At 37.4% G+C, this 17,438-nt stretch overlaps 1 protein-coding gene across 1 annotated transcript in view; it reads right to left on the reverse strand.

Moving 5' to 3' along the window:
• TENM1 (teneurin transmembrane protein 1) overlaps nucleotides 1-17,438 on the reverse strand; it is a 310,397-nt gene that overhangs the window by 217,104 nt on the left and 75,855 nt on the right. Inside the window, exon 2 of the mRNA XM_079318538.1 lies at nucleotides 15,071-15,349. Within this exon, the coding sequence (XP_079174664.1) occupies nucleotides 15,071-15,287 (217 nt within the window). The 5' untranslated portion in view covers nucleotides 15,288-15,349. The remainder of the gene's footprint in view (nucleotides 1-15,070; nucleotides 15,350-17,438) is intronic.

Raw genomic sequence — 17,438 nt, forward strand, 5'->3', positions numbered from 1 at the left:
AAGGGACACATAAGGAGAAAGCACTGAAAACAGAAACTCTAGATTCAAACAAAAATGAAAGCAATTGTGTATTAAATCATGTACAAGGACATTTTAATGTTCTGCTAAAAGAATCTCTGCAGAATTCAAACACTAAGGCCAGATATAATCAGGAAAAACCAGAGCATATATATTTGGTTTAGAGACCCTTCGTGCACTATAATGCAGGAAAGGGGACAGATGTTTTGAAATGAAGAGGGTCTCATCCTCACCTGAGCAATTCTCAATCATGCTGGAGATCTAAGAACAGGAATGTTCCTCTAGCATTCAGTGTCTCAATTATTTTGATTTTATTCTATAAAAACACAATTTAGCTCTACTGTTGGCTGTTCTGGAAGGACTGCAGAAGCAACTGCTTCTTCTGCTGAAAAGCCCAGCTCACATATACACTCATTATATTAAAGAGGGGGAAAAACCCCCCAAAACTAAGAGACTTAAAACATGTAACTATAAACTTCACAGTTTTAACATATATAGCATATTTTCTTCATAACAAATATTGCATTGTAGAGATACTTAGTGACTGTCTACAGAATTAAGTGCTTATTTTTCCTTCAGATTAACTATTTTACAGGGAAAAAAAATAAAAAACCCCTCAGGCTAATATCCAGTTATGCAAGAATATTTTTTTTCAAAGCAAGAAAAAAGGAACCTTTGTAAAAAGGTTTCTTTAATAGAACAGCTCTATGTGTTAACCAGGTCTTAAATCCATTTCCCATTGTTTTTTTTCTATTAAATTTGTTTCATGCAAATATGCTGAGTGCAGAGTCATCACAGAAACAAGTTCCCCATAGAATGTACAAGTCACATGTGGATTTTGCCTTTTTTCACATTTTCTCCATTTAGTATTGTCTCATTTCCCTACCAGCTGCTTCACCATTTCCTGAGCTGCATCATCTCGTGCTGTGTCCAATATTAGGCACAGCCGTGACAGAGCAAATGGGAAGTAAACAGCACAATTGATCAGGGCAACTGGCAAAGGATGCAAGCAGCACATCCAGAAGTGGTTGTAAGTGAAAACCCCCCTAAACATTTGGTTGTAGGAGCTTAAACCACTGATCTTTAAAAACACAGCAAGATCCTCGCTGTCTTGACTCTAATCAGACAGAGTCTGAGAAGCCAGCCTGAGTCCTGTTCCACAGGGAACACGAGCTGAACACTGAATTAGGAGCAGACATTTTTTCAGTGCTGGCACTCCCAATGGAGGGACATGGGGGAAGGATGGGTTTGAAGTCAGGGGGTCTGAACATGAGGATAATTCAAACCCAAGCAGGATGAACAGTGACCTGCCATGTAGCAAAAGAGAAAGTAAACATAGGACAAAGAACTTTTTGCCAAGCTAACAGTATTTATTTGAAGTATCTTGTCAACATGCACAATCAGAAGAGTATGTACACCCCTCAGCTGTCCCCTTCCCACATTTCCCTGCTTTTCTTCAATTCAAAATGTGGAATCAGTGGACAGATGTTGGGACAGACAACTAAACACTCAGAGAGAAGCAGCCTGTCAGATGCTCTGTTACTGAATAACTGAAGAGACAGTGGCCAGAAAATGTCACAAGTCAGTATTTTCCTGTTTAATACAGCAGTCTTCTTCTTAAGGCTAGCTTGCTGAAATTATAATGGATAGATTTGTTGAACATGTTTTGAGGCTAATTTAAAAAAATAATGATACAAACATTGTAAAATTGTGCTGAATGTTGTCAAAGACATCAAGTTTGTAAATGCTTCATTTGCAAACAATGTGCAGCTGCACTCTAACCAGTTCAGACACTTACTGATCTCTTACCCCTATAATTGTAGCTATTTAGCACTTTTATTCATTTTAATAATAATATCAATAGTAATAAGACTTAGAGAATAGAAAGAAAACAGTATTTATGTATATTTCTTATCCTTTAATAGGACCTATTACGTTATACATATACGTTATACATTTACCTTATACATATAATTCTTCCAAAAAGATCATAAAATTAAACTGAAATACAGGTACTTGCTAGCAACATTATTCCACTCAATTGACAGTTGAGATAAAGCCATTACTACACCCAACTTAAGGACTGAGATTTCTTTTAGTACTGACAATCTTGGAGAAGAACTTAAAAATCTTGAAATAAATCACAATGCGTATGTGAACTGAAACACAAAGTTGCAGCAAACAAGCACCTTGTTTGTGGGCACTGTGCTGTTAGCTCAGGTGAGGGATTTAGAGGAGCACATGCAAAGATGAGTGGTAGCTGCCTCTCTTTATCTTCCTAAAGGAGGAGTTTTCTAACCCTTATGGATGGTCACTTGACCCAAATCTGATAGCACAGATGATGGAGCATTATTAAAGCATGAGGAATCATAAGCTCCATGCTGCCAAAACAGTGACAGCAATGATGGGTTGCGTGAGAAGTTTGGTCTCTGTGAGTGGAGCTGTTTGGGGATGACAATAATTACCTGTGAAATGAATATTCATCACATGGATGAATTCAAGGCTGAATAATATTTCACCAGAGAGTTGGGATAATGTTAGGCAGAAGTCGGCCAAAGCTGACACAGCTCACTTTGTACTGAGCTCTAGTGCAACTGTATGGCACACAGATGGGTGCCAGGAATTCATGAACTGGAGACACAGCCTGCAGCAGGCAGAGTTACTCCCTGTTACAGTTTGTAAATACAAGCTGAAAATAAGCTAAATAGGTTTTTTATTCCTGAATGTATGCTCATCCCTACGCCAAGAAATACATTACTGTTATTATTTCTGCAAGCAGTAAATAGTGTTGAGGTACCCAATGCCAGCCCCGTCTTTTCTCCCTAACTCCAAAATCTCTGATCTGAGCCAACCATTTGTAAAGGTACAGTCAGTCTCTGCCAACTTCTTTGTGAGTGGCACAAACCACCAGCCAGCTGAACACCTGGCAACTGCTCCAAAAGCACAACAGCCATCACTGAGGGACTGAAGTAGGACACTTTTAATTTTTAATGTTTTCCTTCTTTTTTTCAATAGGTGCTATCAGGCTGGGGGGAAAACAAACCAATCAACCAGCCAACCCAAACCCCCAAAAAACACCAAAGTCCTTAAATGCTACCAATGAAGTAGTAAAAGTGTGGGGAGGAGCCAAGAGATACTTTAAAAACAATGAAATTTGCAATAGTCTGATCCAGAAACTAGGGCATAAAGATGCACAAATGATTCAGCAAGTAAGACTTTTAATTGTCTGAAAGCTTATTAGTTTCCTAAGCATACAATAAAAGTAAACTATTAGCATCCATCCTTGAACACGAGCACTCTACAGATCAATAGTCAACAATTCAACAATTAACTGCAAACTTTTAAGCAATTGCTGCTACAGTATCATCTTAAACTCACACTTATAGGCATAATTCTCACTGTTACCAGGAAGAATCATAGCCCTAGAAGCAACAGTTCAATTAATCCTTCGAGAATCTGTATGCAAACCAAACCAACTAAACAAATCCTGCAAATATTTCCTTACCAAAGCCTTTTTTACCTTAATTACACACTTCTGACAAAACACTACTCAAGGTTATGTATTGACACATGCACAATACATAATTTGTAATGTACTCCTGTTGCTTTCCAAGGGTTGGTAGGGGATGCTGTGGTTCAGAGGCCTTGGGAGCAAACGCCCCTTTAAAGACTTCGAGGAATGTTCTCCCACAATTTTTTGCAGTTGCATGTTGTAGCTGTATGTTAATATACCCAGTTACACCATCCTTTTTCCACACCCCACTTGTAGAACATTCCCCATTCCTGGGTTTCCTATTGGTGCCCATTTCTAGTCACCCCTCCCGTTGGTTGTTACCCCATAGTCGCACCTCGGTTCCCTTTGCCCTCAGCTCTGATGATAGGAGATCGTTTCTCCTAGGACTAAAACCACAAGCCTATAAAAATTAATGGATTCATTTTTTAGGGAATTGAATTTGGAATTCCTCATTGAATTAGAAATGAAATTTTTAAATCAATAAAAACCCAAAGTAGCTGTGAAAATTCCTCGAGCTAAGGTTAAATGTAGGGGAAGCAAGGCAAACCATCGTCAGCATATCAGAACACCACTTTGGCATAAGGCATTCTTGAATAAGGATTTTAAGGTACTATGTTCAGTTTTAGCTTTACCTGCAGAAATAGCATAAAGCTGAATGTTCTGCCTGTGCTAACTAGGCAGGTGAAGGGCACAGACACCAGTACTGGGTGTTCTGACCTTAAACTATGTTGTGCTCAATGACATCATGCAAACAGATACTCCAGTCAATTTATTACTTGTTTATTTACTTTTTCACTAGAACTCATTAAGCAGTACTGAATATAGAACTGGATCACAAAATCTGGTTACACAAGAGGACAGCTGAGATATATTTAAAGCAACCAAGATATTCTTTATGTGGTTGCAGTCAGAATGGGAGAAGGAATGCTGATTATGCAGGTGAAAACTGTTTTCATCACTATTCTTACACTAGGTAACAGACATGATGGTCATCCAAGATATGCTCACATAAATGAAGATTTATCCAGTAAGAACAGGCAGTTACTTTCCTTTTCCTCTTTCTCAATTGAAATGCAAGAATTTTTTCATATCATGCCCTTCTCTTCATGAATTCTGTTTTTCAGAGAGAGCAAAAGACAAATGAATTTCATAATCCATCCCCAAGTACGAAATGAGAAAACTAACATCAGCAAGAGGAAATTACTAATCCATTCTGCAAGCAGCAGAGGTGAATAGCTCTGGGGGCAACTATTATTCAAAATTTCTAATACTTATCTATTTAAACTATTAGTAATTGACTCCAGTTATAAAGAACAACCCCAAATTTGTTCAAGTTCACAAGCATATACACACACACACTTATGATTTCTGCCTTTCTTTTAATGTTCTGCATCTCCATATACACAAAAAAATCTCACAAAGCATTTTCTTGCTATTTTTCTGGACTAAACAGTGTCAGGTAACAAAATTGCTCCTTAAAGCAATGCAGGTAGAACTTCTACTATTGTCAGTAATACAAACATACCTAATAATAACCGTAGTACTAAAAAATACTAGTAGAAATAAATATGAAAACCTCAACAGAAATAATAGAAGGAAAACATTGGGGAGAAATTAAAAAAAATAATTCCTGTCTCTACCTGAATAGAATAACTAATTTTGTTATTTAATTCCTTTGTAAGGAAAGATCAGCTCAGTTCACACTACACTTCTTTGTTCATAAAGTGCCAACAGCAGGAGGTCCAGATTCCTCTCCCTTCCCAGGTATGCAGGAAGGGTGTTTTTGGCACTTCAGTCTCAAGGACAGACTTGTCTCACTTCCAGAGACCACGGGCAGCACAACCTGATGCTGATCTCGAGCTAATAACAGCTTCCCCTTGTCTGTAAAGCAAAGGGACCACTCCAGGCTCACAGGATTGGGCTTTCCTTGGCACTTCAAAAATCAAGCATGGTGCAAAGCACCTCACATCAATAAAGCTGGTGGCAACACTGAATCCAGCTTGTCAAAACTGTCTTCAGTTTTGAGAGACAGAGACAAGGATTTCTACAATAGCCAATTTTGGAGTACAATATTTTGACATCCAATTGCTAATGTTCTCTCTTACACATGCAACTTCTGTAAAGGTAATCAATTTCAGGACATTAATACGGAATAAAACTGGTTTTTTACAAAACTTATAATTTACATCTGATTAGTCACGGTACTAATATTATAATTTGAATTTGCTGGCTTCCTAATAATCTCTTGGTGACTTTCCCAGCTGTTTATATTTTGGTATGTGACTTTCCTAGGTCTTCAGGCTTTTTCTGGGGGTTACAGCTGGAAGTGACTGTATCAGTTACTCAGAATTCACATGTTTTGTTATGTAACTGGTGCTTGGGGGGGGTGAGGGCAATGAAAGAATTGTTCTGCTGGTGTTAAATATTACATTATTCCTTCCACGCTGTTTTAGCCATCTGAGCTAAAGATACTGCATCCAGTTGCAAAGCCTTCCTAAAGAGTGACAGTCAGCAGGAAACAGCTTACAATAAAACTGAAACTTTGAAAAGGGAACCTTAGATTTTAAATCACAGTTTATTTCACATAAAGACCTAAGATCAGAAGAATTTGAGTCTCTTACTCAAAAGAAAAAAAAAATTCAAACTCTATATTGGTTAGGGTACATCCACCCTACTGTTTATCCAGATATGCAGCAATGTCATTGACTCACTGAGCTACTTCTTGACAGTTCTTTATTTTGAGATGTACAAAACCTTCTGACAGACACATAAATGAGAAACCCTGGGAAGAAATGTATCTTTATTTCAGCATCTGCTCTACAAATGAAGATAAGCAAACCAGATTTCTAGTTCCAGAAAATGACAGCTCTTTGTTTCAAAGAGAGTGACATGAAAGACACAGCAAGGGAATGTACATTAAACCAGACTGTGGGGCAGGAGCAGAGCTGAGTGTTGGCTCCCCTGCTCTGGCACCCACTGCCTCACTCTGCCTTGATGCTTGTTCCTATCTTGGTTTAACTCCTGACATCTTCTTGGACACTTTTAAATGTTATAGGAAGAAGCTCTATTAATATAACAAGAACATTTAACAGATACAATTCCAGGTCTTGACAAACAGAATTCCAAAACATTAACTCAAAAGTTTAGGCTTCTCCTGTAGATATTCCATCAGTATTTGGCACAGGTTACTGTAAAGGTTGCCTATCTCATGGAATCATAGAATGGTTTGGGCTGGAAGGAACCCTGAAGATCATACAGCTCCAATGTGCCTGCCATGGCCTGGGATGGCACTCACTACATCAGGGGGCTTAGGGCCCCATCCAACCTGGCCTTCAACACTTCCAGGGATGAGTCCTCCACAAACACCTTGGTTCCTGTTGCACTGGCTGCATTACTCTGCCCTTCTGATATTTACTTTTATGATTTCTGGCATTTGAACCATGGAAAATTGGTGATTCAAAGAAGAGAATGGAAATTCAGATAGTTTGTATCTGTGCACTGACAAATGCATTATTAAGCTTGTATAACATTTGGAGAATGCTTTTTTTATTGTTTAGATGAGATTTGTTAGCAGGGGATTGGAAATGCACTGCGATCCTTTGCTGATTTATTTCCTCTCTCTGTAGGTTTTTTTCCTCACTTTTCCCCCTCTCTCAGATATTCACTTTTGAAATCAGAAGAATTACTTATGAGAACGAAGCTATTTTTGAACATATGAGGCAATTTTTTTCACTGAGATGATGGCAACTGAGACAGGACTGGAAGCAGTGTTACAGGAATGGTGACAGCAGGTTACAAGCTTTTGTAACATTTTTGTGATCTAGGAGGGGAAGACCCACTTCAGCCTCGTGGGGAAAAAAAGTGTCTGCACATTCAGTTCGCTCATGTATTTTGATTTGATGAAGGGAAGGAAAAGTATTCCCCCCATGAGATTTCAAATGAAGGCACAAACACACAGTTTTCTCGCCCCAGTTATTCCAAGGAGAGAAATTTCCAATTACTTGGCAAATCAAGAAAGAATATCTGGAGGGGGTCTGAACCTAAGTGCTGCTTTTCCTTTCCTTAGAGTTTGCAGATACTCCCCACAGAGCAGAAGGCTGCAGTCCAGGAAGCCACAGGGAGCTGCTCATGGCACTGTTTTTCTCTGGGAGACAGTAACACCACCGTGATTAGAACCCAGGCAGCCAAATAAAGCACTGCACACCAGGAATCCCTATTTGTGCAAGGGAATACAGGAGGAGACAATGCACTAAAGCTTTAGGAGTGTGGAGTCTTTTACTTTGCCTAGTATGTGATTTTTTTTTTGGACAACATGAAGCTCATAAATACTCAGAGCAGATGGTGTAACACACAGCAACAGGAGATGGAGCTTATTAGCTGTGGCTTCCTTCCGCTAGCCCACAGCCCAGAAATCTGAAGGACCTTTAAATCACCCTCTACAGAACTGAGTCCATTTCAGGAGACAGTACAAGGGATAAACTGTGTGCCCTTACACAGACATCAATTCTTTATGCTTCAAGTCTCTGCTCTAAAGAACACAGGTACGTAACATGCATAAGTTCTCTGAAGATTTTCTAAAATTAAAAAAAAAAAGAACTCAACATTAAAAGTCTAAGCATCTGGCATTTAAAAAAAAAAAGAGAAGTAAGATCTTAATAATGCAAAATATCTCAATTGTTAGCATGCTAGCAGAAGTCTTCCATTTTTTTTTTTTAATTCTCCCCTAAATCAGAATTTCAAGGAAAGTGCTTGCAAAAATAACTGTTTTCATTTGTAACCAGTCTGTTCATACATCCTTCTTATAGCACCCGGGAATGCTTCATTCCACTGTCCTAAAATCACCTTCCACAGCAGCTCAAGGCACAGCTCTGAACAAACAATGCACCTTAAAGGTTAAAAAAGTGCCTTCCTTCATTAACCAATGAATTTCATCATAAAGAAAACACAGGGGGTGAGAGAAGTAACTATACCTAGATGAAGAGTTCCAGACTACCAAAGTTCTAAAAGGCTCCACAGCAGTAGTTCTCTTCAGAGCATTTTCTTTTTCTTTTGATATTCTTTTTCCTGTCATTCTCAAAACTAATGATATCCCTTTCAGCTACAAACACAAAAAAAAAATGCATTTCATCATGTGCTGTTTACATGTCAATAAATAGCCAATGTGATATATTTCATTTTGATAGTCTTTATCACATGAGTACTAAATGGCTCCCAAATATGTAACTGGCAGGTAGAGCCATAGTGAACTGTAACACCCTGTTCCACTGGCCACCAAATTACTACTGAAGTGTGGCTGTTACAGGCCCAGGGAACAATCTTGAGGATTTTTCCAGTCTAATTTTCTCAGGCTCAGCTAGGGTTTTTTCCCAAGCTAGAGACCTTTCTGTAATATAAATATAAGAGAAAGAATTATAACAAAAGATAAACTGTTGGATAAACCTGTTGGATCCATGAGAAAGCCTAGGACAAGAGGTGTTTCCTTCTCTGACCAATGAATCTTTTCTGTTTTGTTTTGCACGATCTCTTTTATTTAAAGCCATGGCTTTCTTCAATAACAAAGCTCTCTTTCCTGCACCATGCAAGAATGCCACACTACTGTGTCCTCTCATCCCCTGTACCCCAATACAGTAACACTGGAGCTCTACCTTCTTAATAACAAGAGATTTGGGCTGCCCCCCAGTAAAATCTTCCCCTTCACTAACTGCTCTTTGTAAAAGTTTATGAGCATAGAGTCCTAAATTCAGCCAGATAAGTGGCTGAATCACAAATCACAAACAATGAAAAATCAAGCTACTGGCATTGGTTTCCTCTGGGAGAGCTCCCAAGACCACAAACTTATGGTTTGTTAGTTTGTTATTCTAGTGTTATACATAACAGATTAAGGGGAAAATCTAATAAAGGTTTTTTACCTTTACACATCATTTAAAAATAAGGTACTTCTAACTAAAAGCACATAGTACATACAGTCCAAATTCCACTCTCTGTGGTCCTGGTACAGACACAAAGCAGATCTGCTGTCCTGAATGGATTTACATAATTCTGGAATCAGAGTAGAACATGGTTATTATGTAAAAAGCTTTTGCTACTTCACAGAGGACAAAACACCACCATGACATTTTCCTGACAGGACAATTTCCTACCAGTGCTTGTCAGCATGCCTTTTATGTATGTCTAGGACAATCAGTAAAACTGGTTTTGACTGGTCATATGATGTTAGAAGCTCCACGTGTTTAATCTTCCTCCCTAGAAAGCTGAAAATTGTTGAACTTCAATGCATAGCAAAACACACCTCCTATTTCTGCACCTCACAAGCAGTTTTTCCCTTATAGGGAACCAAAGTGCTTTTCAGCACTAAAATACTTCTATTGCTGTGTATCCTCACTATTGCTAGGATGTATCAGAGGGCAGAAAAGGGAATCAGATAGCAACAGCAGAAAGCTAAAAAAGAGAGGATGAGACAGAACTGGCCTTAGGCTGCAGAGCTTTCTTACACTGTGACCCAGGACTCTGTGAAGTCAATGGAGTTCATTTGGTGAAGACTTTGAACATTTAGCTGGATCTGTTTACTGATTACTCCTGAAGGTAATTTTACATGTGCTTTTTAGAAAACATTAATTATGTCACCAATCTGGAGCTTTTGTCCACAAAAAAGATTTTCTTCCTTCTTAATGAGCTAAAAGGCCAATTCTTTGTGAGGCACTCTATCATTTCCTACAATACTAGGAAATGCTCATTTTCTCACGTGGATTTACCAGAAATTATTTGCTGTTGGATTCTCCTGTGAAGAATAATTCCATTTTGCTTTGCCCATAAGGCAGTTCAATATATTTATCTTGCCAGGAAATGAACATTTGTCTAACCAGAAATTTACTGCCATATGCTCATATTGTTAACAATCAATAAACTTTATCATGCCAATGACTCGATCCCAGATGATTATCCTATCAGGAATTCATTCCTCTAACTAGTGTTTTCTTACAAATCTATAATTAACCTAAAAGCCAGAAAGCTTTTCTGTACTGCCAGTATGTAGAGTACAGCTCCTTTCCTATTTGCTTTGGTGGAAACAGAGAACGCTGTGGGAGAAAACAGTTCTAATTATGTAAACATGTCACAAATAAGCTTGAGATGCAATCTACGTATGGTACATCTATAAGAACCATTTTTCCCCACAGCCAGGTCCATCAATGGTTTTCCTAGAAGAGCAACATTTCTGACAACTTCTGCCAATTCTACTCCATCTCTTTCAAGGACAAAACAGTTTGTTTACCAATTCTTCCAAGAATTCATTTACTTTGTTTGCCAATATCTTCAAACTATATGATATTGGGTCTGCCAGGAATTTACTTTGTAAGATGATCTTGCCAGGATGAGATATTGCAGGTTTACATATCTTCAGAGAAGCAGGATTCTGAACCTACCAGTGACTAAGAGAATGAATTTTTACATATAGACATTATGTGTTTAGCACTGACTCTTCAGGAGTCAATGATGCTTTGTCAGGAGATTTTCGTATCTGCTCACATTGAGTTGTTAAGCCAGTAAAATTTAGTTGGACTTGAAACAGTTTGTAGTGTTATTTGGCAAATCTCAAATTGTCAGATAACTGCAAATTTCTGATGCAAGTAACACCAGACATAGAATTCAGCTGGCACTGGACTCTATATAAAGGGCACTAGTACTAAACCTGAAGAACATCATGTTAAAAAACTGCTTGATCAATAGATAAATTCTCTACTTATTTGCACTTTTTTTTCTTTGGTATTTTTTCCCATAAAACCTGCAAAACCAACCAATTAATACCTCTGAAGTGTAACATATGAGATACAATTTTAGGCATTGTAATGTGTAAAAAATTAACTGACACAGTGAAGTATTTGATATTTGGACACTGTTTTCAATGTTAGCTATTTGTATGATCACAAGGCCTTTCAAACTGACACAAAAAATGTTCTGCAAAACACGAACAGTGCTTTTCAATTCTGCAGGATGAACTCTTGAAATGCTTCCTTTAAGTTCATGTCATGTCAAGTTCTGGTTTAATACAGATTGTCCATATATGCAAACATATAATACCCATACATTATGATTTTACATAATCTCAGATTTCTACTGAAACTTTTGAGAGAAATAATTTCTCAGTATTGACACTAGTAATGAAATAGACAAACTGTTTATAACAAAAATCGTTACAGAAATGGTTGTGATACAGCAGTACTTTGTGCAACAAAGCACATTTTACTCTGAAGTTATTTACCAAATTCAGATGACTGCCCAGTCTAATTCATATAACCTACCTTAAGTAGCCAGTACAAATTCTTTCAATTTCCATAAACATCTGAACTACTGATTCTTCTAACAAAACTAACTAAATCAGTACTCACACCCCAACACTTGTTCCTGTTAAAAGTTTCTCTAAACTAATGCTTTTATTCTGATATAATCTCTTCTCACATTCCACCATTAGAGCTCCTTGGAATGCCATATCACAGTCATCATTATCACTCCATGAAGGACTGTTACTGTCTGTCTGTTTCTCATCTATTCTCACACCTTTCCAGTACAAAGTTCATGGTATTATCCTCATTGTGCACTCTGTTAATTCATCACAGTATTTCAGCTGTAGCTAAAGAATAAAATTATGCCACTAAAGAAGAGTATTATGGCACTAGTTGGAGATCCAGCCTTTGATGCCCCAGCAGCCTTTGCAGGTAGAATTATTTTATGCAACTTTCCCCCACTGGCATGGTACAGCACTCCAGCAGAACTCCCTTTGAAAAGGGGGAGGTGTGGAGGTTTTGGTTTTGCTTTTTTATTTTCTTTTTCTACATTCTGAAGATGTGCCAAACATGAAGAAAAACCTTAAAGATTCTTATTAAGCATTTTAGAAAATAATGGATTTTAAAAAAAATCCTTTTATAGTTTTATGGATTCATCCAGATTCATGGTTCAAACCTGAACCTTTTTCCTGGTGTTGACAGAGTAACTACCAAGAACCACCAGGAACTTCCACTGTGAACCTTTTGGAAATAGACTGATTGCACTAGAATCACAATCAAATCTGTCTGAAGCCTGATATTTTACATTCAGCTTTGCAATTTTTTTTTGCTCTTCCAATTTTGAGCACCACCAGTTTTATATTTCAAATCTGCTCTGCTTACCAGGTCAAATATTTAGGTTCAATTTGTGGCAGAGAAAAAGCATGATTTAAATGACTAAAAAGACATCAGGATGAATTTCTGAGAAACAAAATGGATATACTTTACAGTGCAATTGCAGTATCAGTTATTCCATACTGAATTCATCACATAAGACAAGAAAAAACTATGATTTCTGGTACAACTCTATGTTTACAAATCAGTGCACATGAACGGGATTTTAAAAAAGTTTTGAGGTGAATAAAACAGTATTAAATAATAATATACTGGCCTAAACAATTCAGAGAAGAAGGTAAGGAAATATTTAAGAGCTGCCCTGCATGTTGGCAAAGTACTCTTAGAAGCTTAAGGAATTTTTCTACAAACATGAATATCACACCTCATCCTGCAGTTTGAAGCATTAAAAGACTGTCTTTCATCCAAAAAGAAAAATACCAATGTTTGAAAAATAAAAGATCTGAAAATTCATACAGTATCTCATAAAAATTAATTTGAATGGAAAAATCTTGGGGCATATAATTTCAATAAAATAATCATACAATGTGAGTGCAAAATACTTCCTGGTCTGCACATGAACATAACTGACTCCTTTACAGGTCACTCCTGAGTAACTGAGTTTATGCCTGACAGCTTCTTACAGAAATGCACACTAATTTGGCCATTTCTCCAAAATTATTAATGTGATTGCTTTCAGAGGCAATGTTCTGGAAGAATAAATTCAACATGACACAGAGGCTGGTTTTTTATGCCTACAGTAGTGATTGCCACCCTTTTAGACATGCCCAAGTCAGTGATGCTGCTGACAGGAATATCAATAGCAGCAAAGCACTGCAGACCTGGCATTCTTCAAGGCCCAGGTAAATGCTGAGGTTTTGCTTTCACAGCCACAGGTACAAGGAACAAGGGAGTTACTCTCAGGATCTACAAGAACATTTACCCCATCCAGAGGTATAATGAAACAGCCATATCTCAGTTAATTAAATTCTCATAGTATGTTCAAGATAAAGTCACAAGCAACAAACAAATCTTTTTTAAACAATCCTCTGTTGAAATCTATGTTCACGACTTTTTCTTCCCAAAAAAAGGAGTTTTACTATAACTCTTTGGAGGGAATATATGCACATAGATTGAGGCAGCCAATTATTATTACTCCCATGAATTACAGGTACTTTCAGACAACACCAGTATTATGGTGTTGAAGCAGAGTATCTGCAGTAAAAAGCAAAAACACTGAAATAGCTATATAGCACAGCTGTTCCAAATTTCACATTAATTTGCACATCACAGAGGAGACAAATTTTCCATCTTCAAAAAGCCTATTTTTCATTTCTTTGTAGAAAAATAAAATTATTTTTTATCTTCAGAAAATTGAAAAAGGCTTTTCTGAGTAAGCAGTGAGGGCTTAGGGGGCAGGCTGTGTGTGTGATGTGGCTTGTTTGAGGATTTTGAGTTTGTTTGTTTGTTTATTTTTAAATAGGTACCATAAGTTTTAGCTGAGAAGTACTGGCCACTCTTTAATGTAATTTAACCACTTCCTTGAAGAGCAGGCAGAGAGTGGCCCTGGAACCCTGCTGCTGTTACCTTTAAGTGGACAGGACTCTCATTGCTTCTGACACACTGATTCCTACAAATATTCTCCCTGTCCCACCATCCTGCCTGGACTGGGGACAGAGTAGAAAGCAGCAGAACCCTTTTCTGTCCATTGTGTAACAAAAGCAGTATGTGGGTTTACAGCCTGCCAGGAAATGCTGAAATAAATTCTGCTTATTCCTTCCATTGCTTTGGTCTTAGTCTTTAGTTTCTGTCTCTAATCAAACAGTAGCTTTTCCTAACCTTAGTTCAGCTATCATCACCGTTCAAATATTTGTCCTAATCATGAAAAGGCTAAAATAAAAACTTAATTCCTGGGTTTTTTCCTTACAATACACTAATTAACTTCAGTTTTTAAATTACTCGATTATTTATGTGATTAGAAATGTTAAGAGAATTGTTGTATTTGAATTAATTCACAGGCTTTGTGAGCACATGCAGAGATAGCCTGCAGCCTCAACGTTGATTTTATAGCAAAATGCACCCAACATAAGCAAAGGCAGTAAATAATTAATTACTCAACATTATTAAGAAGAGTAGCTCCTACTAAAGAAAATATTTGTCTGTAGCTAGCATGTGATAATTTCCAGAATACCAGTCAGCCCATCCTGCTAAAAAAGCACTTTTTCTGCAATGAAAAAAATTTCTGTTATTATATATGATTAAAACTAGGTAAAAAGTGGGTTGATACTATAAGCCTTTGAGAACAAAATATTTGCTCAACTCCTGATATTGTTTCATAGTGCACAATCACAAAGTAATAATCGTAATTAGTAGATAAATTATTTACCTTGCGTGGACTGGTCAATGGCTTTTCTTTTTCTGCTATGACTGTTGTAGTTAAGTCTTAGCTCTTGGCTATATTCATTCAGAGTTTCTCTAGAGTCATAAGATTGCCTTTGCTTCCCACCATCTTCACTTTCATCTGAAGAACTTGAGTAAGTTAGATCCACTTCATGTTTCACTTTTGACAGTGGCTGGTAGGGTTTGCAGTCCATCTGCTCCATCTCTGATTAAACAGGCTCAAAGTCATGAAAACAAGCAACTGGAATGCCTTGAGGAAACAGTCCTGGAAAAAAACAACATCAGTAATTAATTTCAGACATACTATATTCTTTTAGATCAAAAAGGTCCTATTTAATTTTTTATTTATATAAACCAATTAAATTTCATTAATATCACTATAATGCAGGAAAGAAACTGAACATGTCATATTTTACTGTTTGGGCTTTTAAAAATAGAATTAAAATACCAGCTACTTGAAGGACAAAATTAACACCAAGTCTTAACCACTGTCCTATAAGACCAAGCAATAACTGTATTTTATCTATAAAATATGTTACAACAACATATATTTGGTATCAAAGCTAAGATGGAACAGTTGCTATTTTTCTAAAGGGATGCAGTCATCTGAAGTGAAAATAACATTTTATGTCTTTTAAAATAAAGAGAGCTGAAAGTCCACTCTTTTTAAGTATTCTCCCATGACATACATTACATCTAATCAAGAATAAGAGACTTCAGACATTAGAAAATGACAAAACTTTTTAAAAATAAAAATATACCACATTGTTACTCTAGAAGAGCATGCAATGCTTCAGAAAAGGGCATTTTCTTTTAGATTTTGAGAACATTACAACAGGGAGAAGTTTCTACCCTTCAGTAAAACCCCTTTTCTTCCCCTCCATCTTCCATCTCAATTTCTGCCCCCACGGGGGTTATACTTGAGTTTGGTGTATGTGTTTCTATAATGACGTTCAAATTGAAATCACATGCACTGCAGCTGCAAGTGCAACTGGGCCACTTGTCCTGTATCCTTGCCTTCATTAAGCTGTTTCCATCACTAATTTTAAGACAAACTCTGTGAGGAAATAACAAGGATTATGGCACAGATTTTACAGCAGCATGGCTCACAAACAGGGAGCTCTATTCTGTCATTTTTGTTATTTTCTTTTTAGATTAGCAGATATTAACAACCTAGAAAAACAAATGTAACAAGAAAAGGCGCCTGTAAACATTATTGCTAGAAGACCAAAAAACCCCCATGGAAGTTCAAAGAGATTTTGCTTAATTAGAAAAGAATTTCTCACAGCTCATTCATGATTTTAAGGCCAGCAGTGGATGGAAATAAGTTTAACACTCAGTTTGATATCAGCCCATTTCCCATCTGCAGCAAGGACTTTAACCCCACATATTGCCAGCTGTGAGCATAAAAAGCAGAATCTCCAAAAGCAAAACAGAAAAAGCAAAAACACACAAAAGGTATATATAAAAATCCCACAGAAAGCACTTCCAAGAGAGCTAAGGAGATGACCAGCTTCTGAAACTGTCTGAATGTTTGAGACACACCTGGTGGTACTGCACAGTGTTCCAGAACTTCATCTCCTGCTTGTGTGTCCTCTCAATACTATTGAAAGAATCACTTTCTTAAGCAGGAGTGGAAAACTCTACACATGGTGTGAAGAGGGAATAAGGCTTCTAACATTGTAACAGAAAAACAAAATCCAGACCCTCGGAACACTTGGAGGAAAGAATTGAGACAGACCATTACAGCAGAAGTAACACAGTGGAGTGCATGCCTCGCTCTGTTTGTTTTCTCCAGGTTTCAAGAGGTTATCTGGGGAAAGAGGTTGAAGGTATGTCTTTGCTTGAAACACAAAATCACAGGGAGTTATGTCCAGCCCTTTAACCTGACACGGAACAGAAACTAATTGCACCTGGATAATAAAGAGTTCTAGTATCAAAAAAAACCCCAAACAGACCCAAACAAAAAGCAACTCATATCTCCTACTCAACAAAGTGGGCTTGAAAGCACCTAAGTTGATAAAATCTGTTTGAGAGATAGAGACAGAATCAAAATCATGAACCAAGAGCAAGGCTAGCTGAGAGCACGTCATGGGGCTGCAGCCCTGAACAGGCACTTGTGCTGTCAGTGGACTGCATTTATCCAGTTGGTAAGATGCTTCTGTACAAGTCACTATTACTTGATTCTCTAAAGCTATTTGCTTAAATAATTTACTGTTATTTCCCAAGATTGCCTATTATTGCCTAAGTTCAGTACTTTAATAGCAACAGAAGAACACAAAGGGGCCATGACTTGCAAACACAGAGTTGGCTTAACAGATGAACTGATGACTCTGTAGAAATGGTTACTGACA

The sequence above is a fragment of the Erithacus rubecula genome, assembly GCF_903797595.1.
Source record: "Erithacus rubecula genome assembly, chromosome: 15".
In the NCBI taxonomy this organism is placed as follows: domain Eukaryota; kingdom Metazoa; phylum Chordata; class Aves; order Passeriformes; family Muscicapidae; genus Erithacus; species Erithacus rubecula.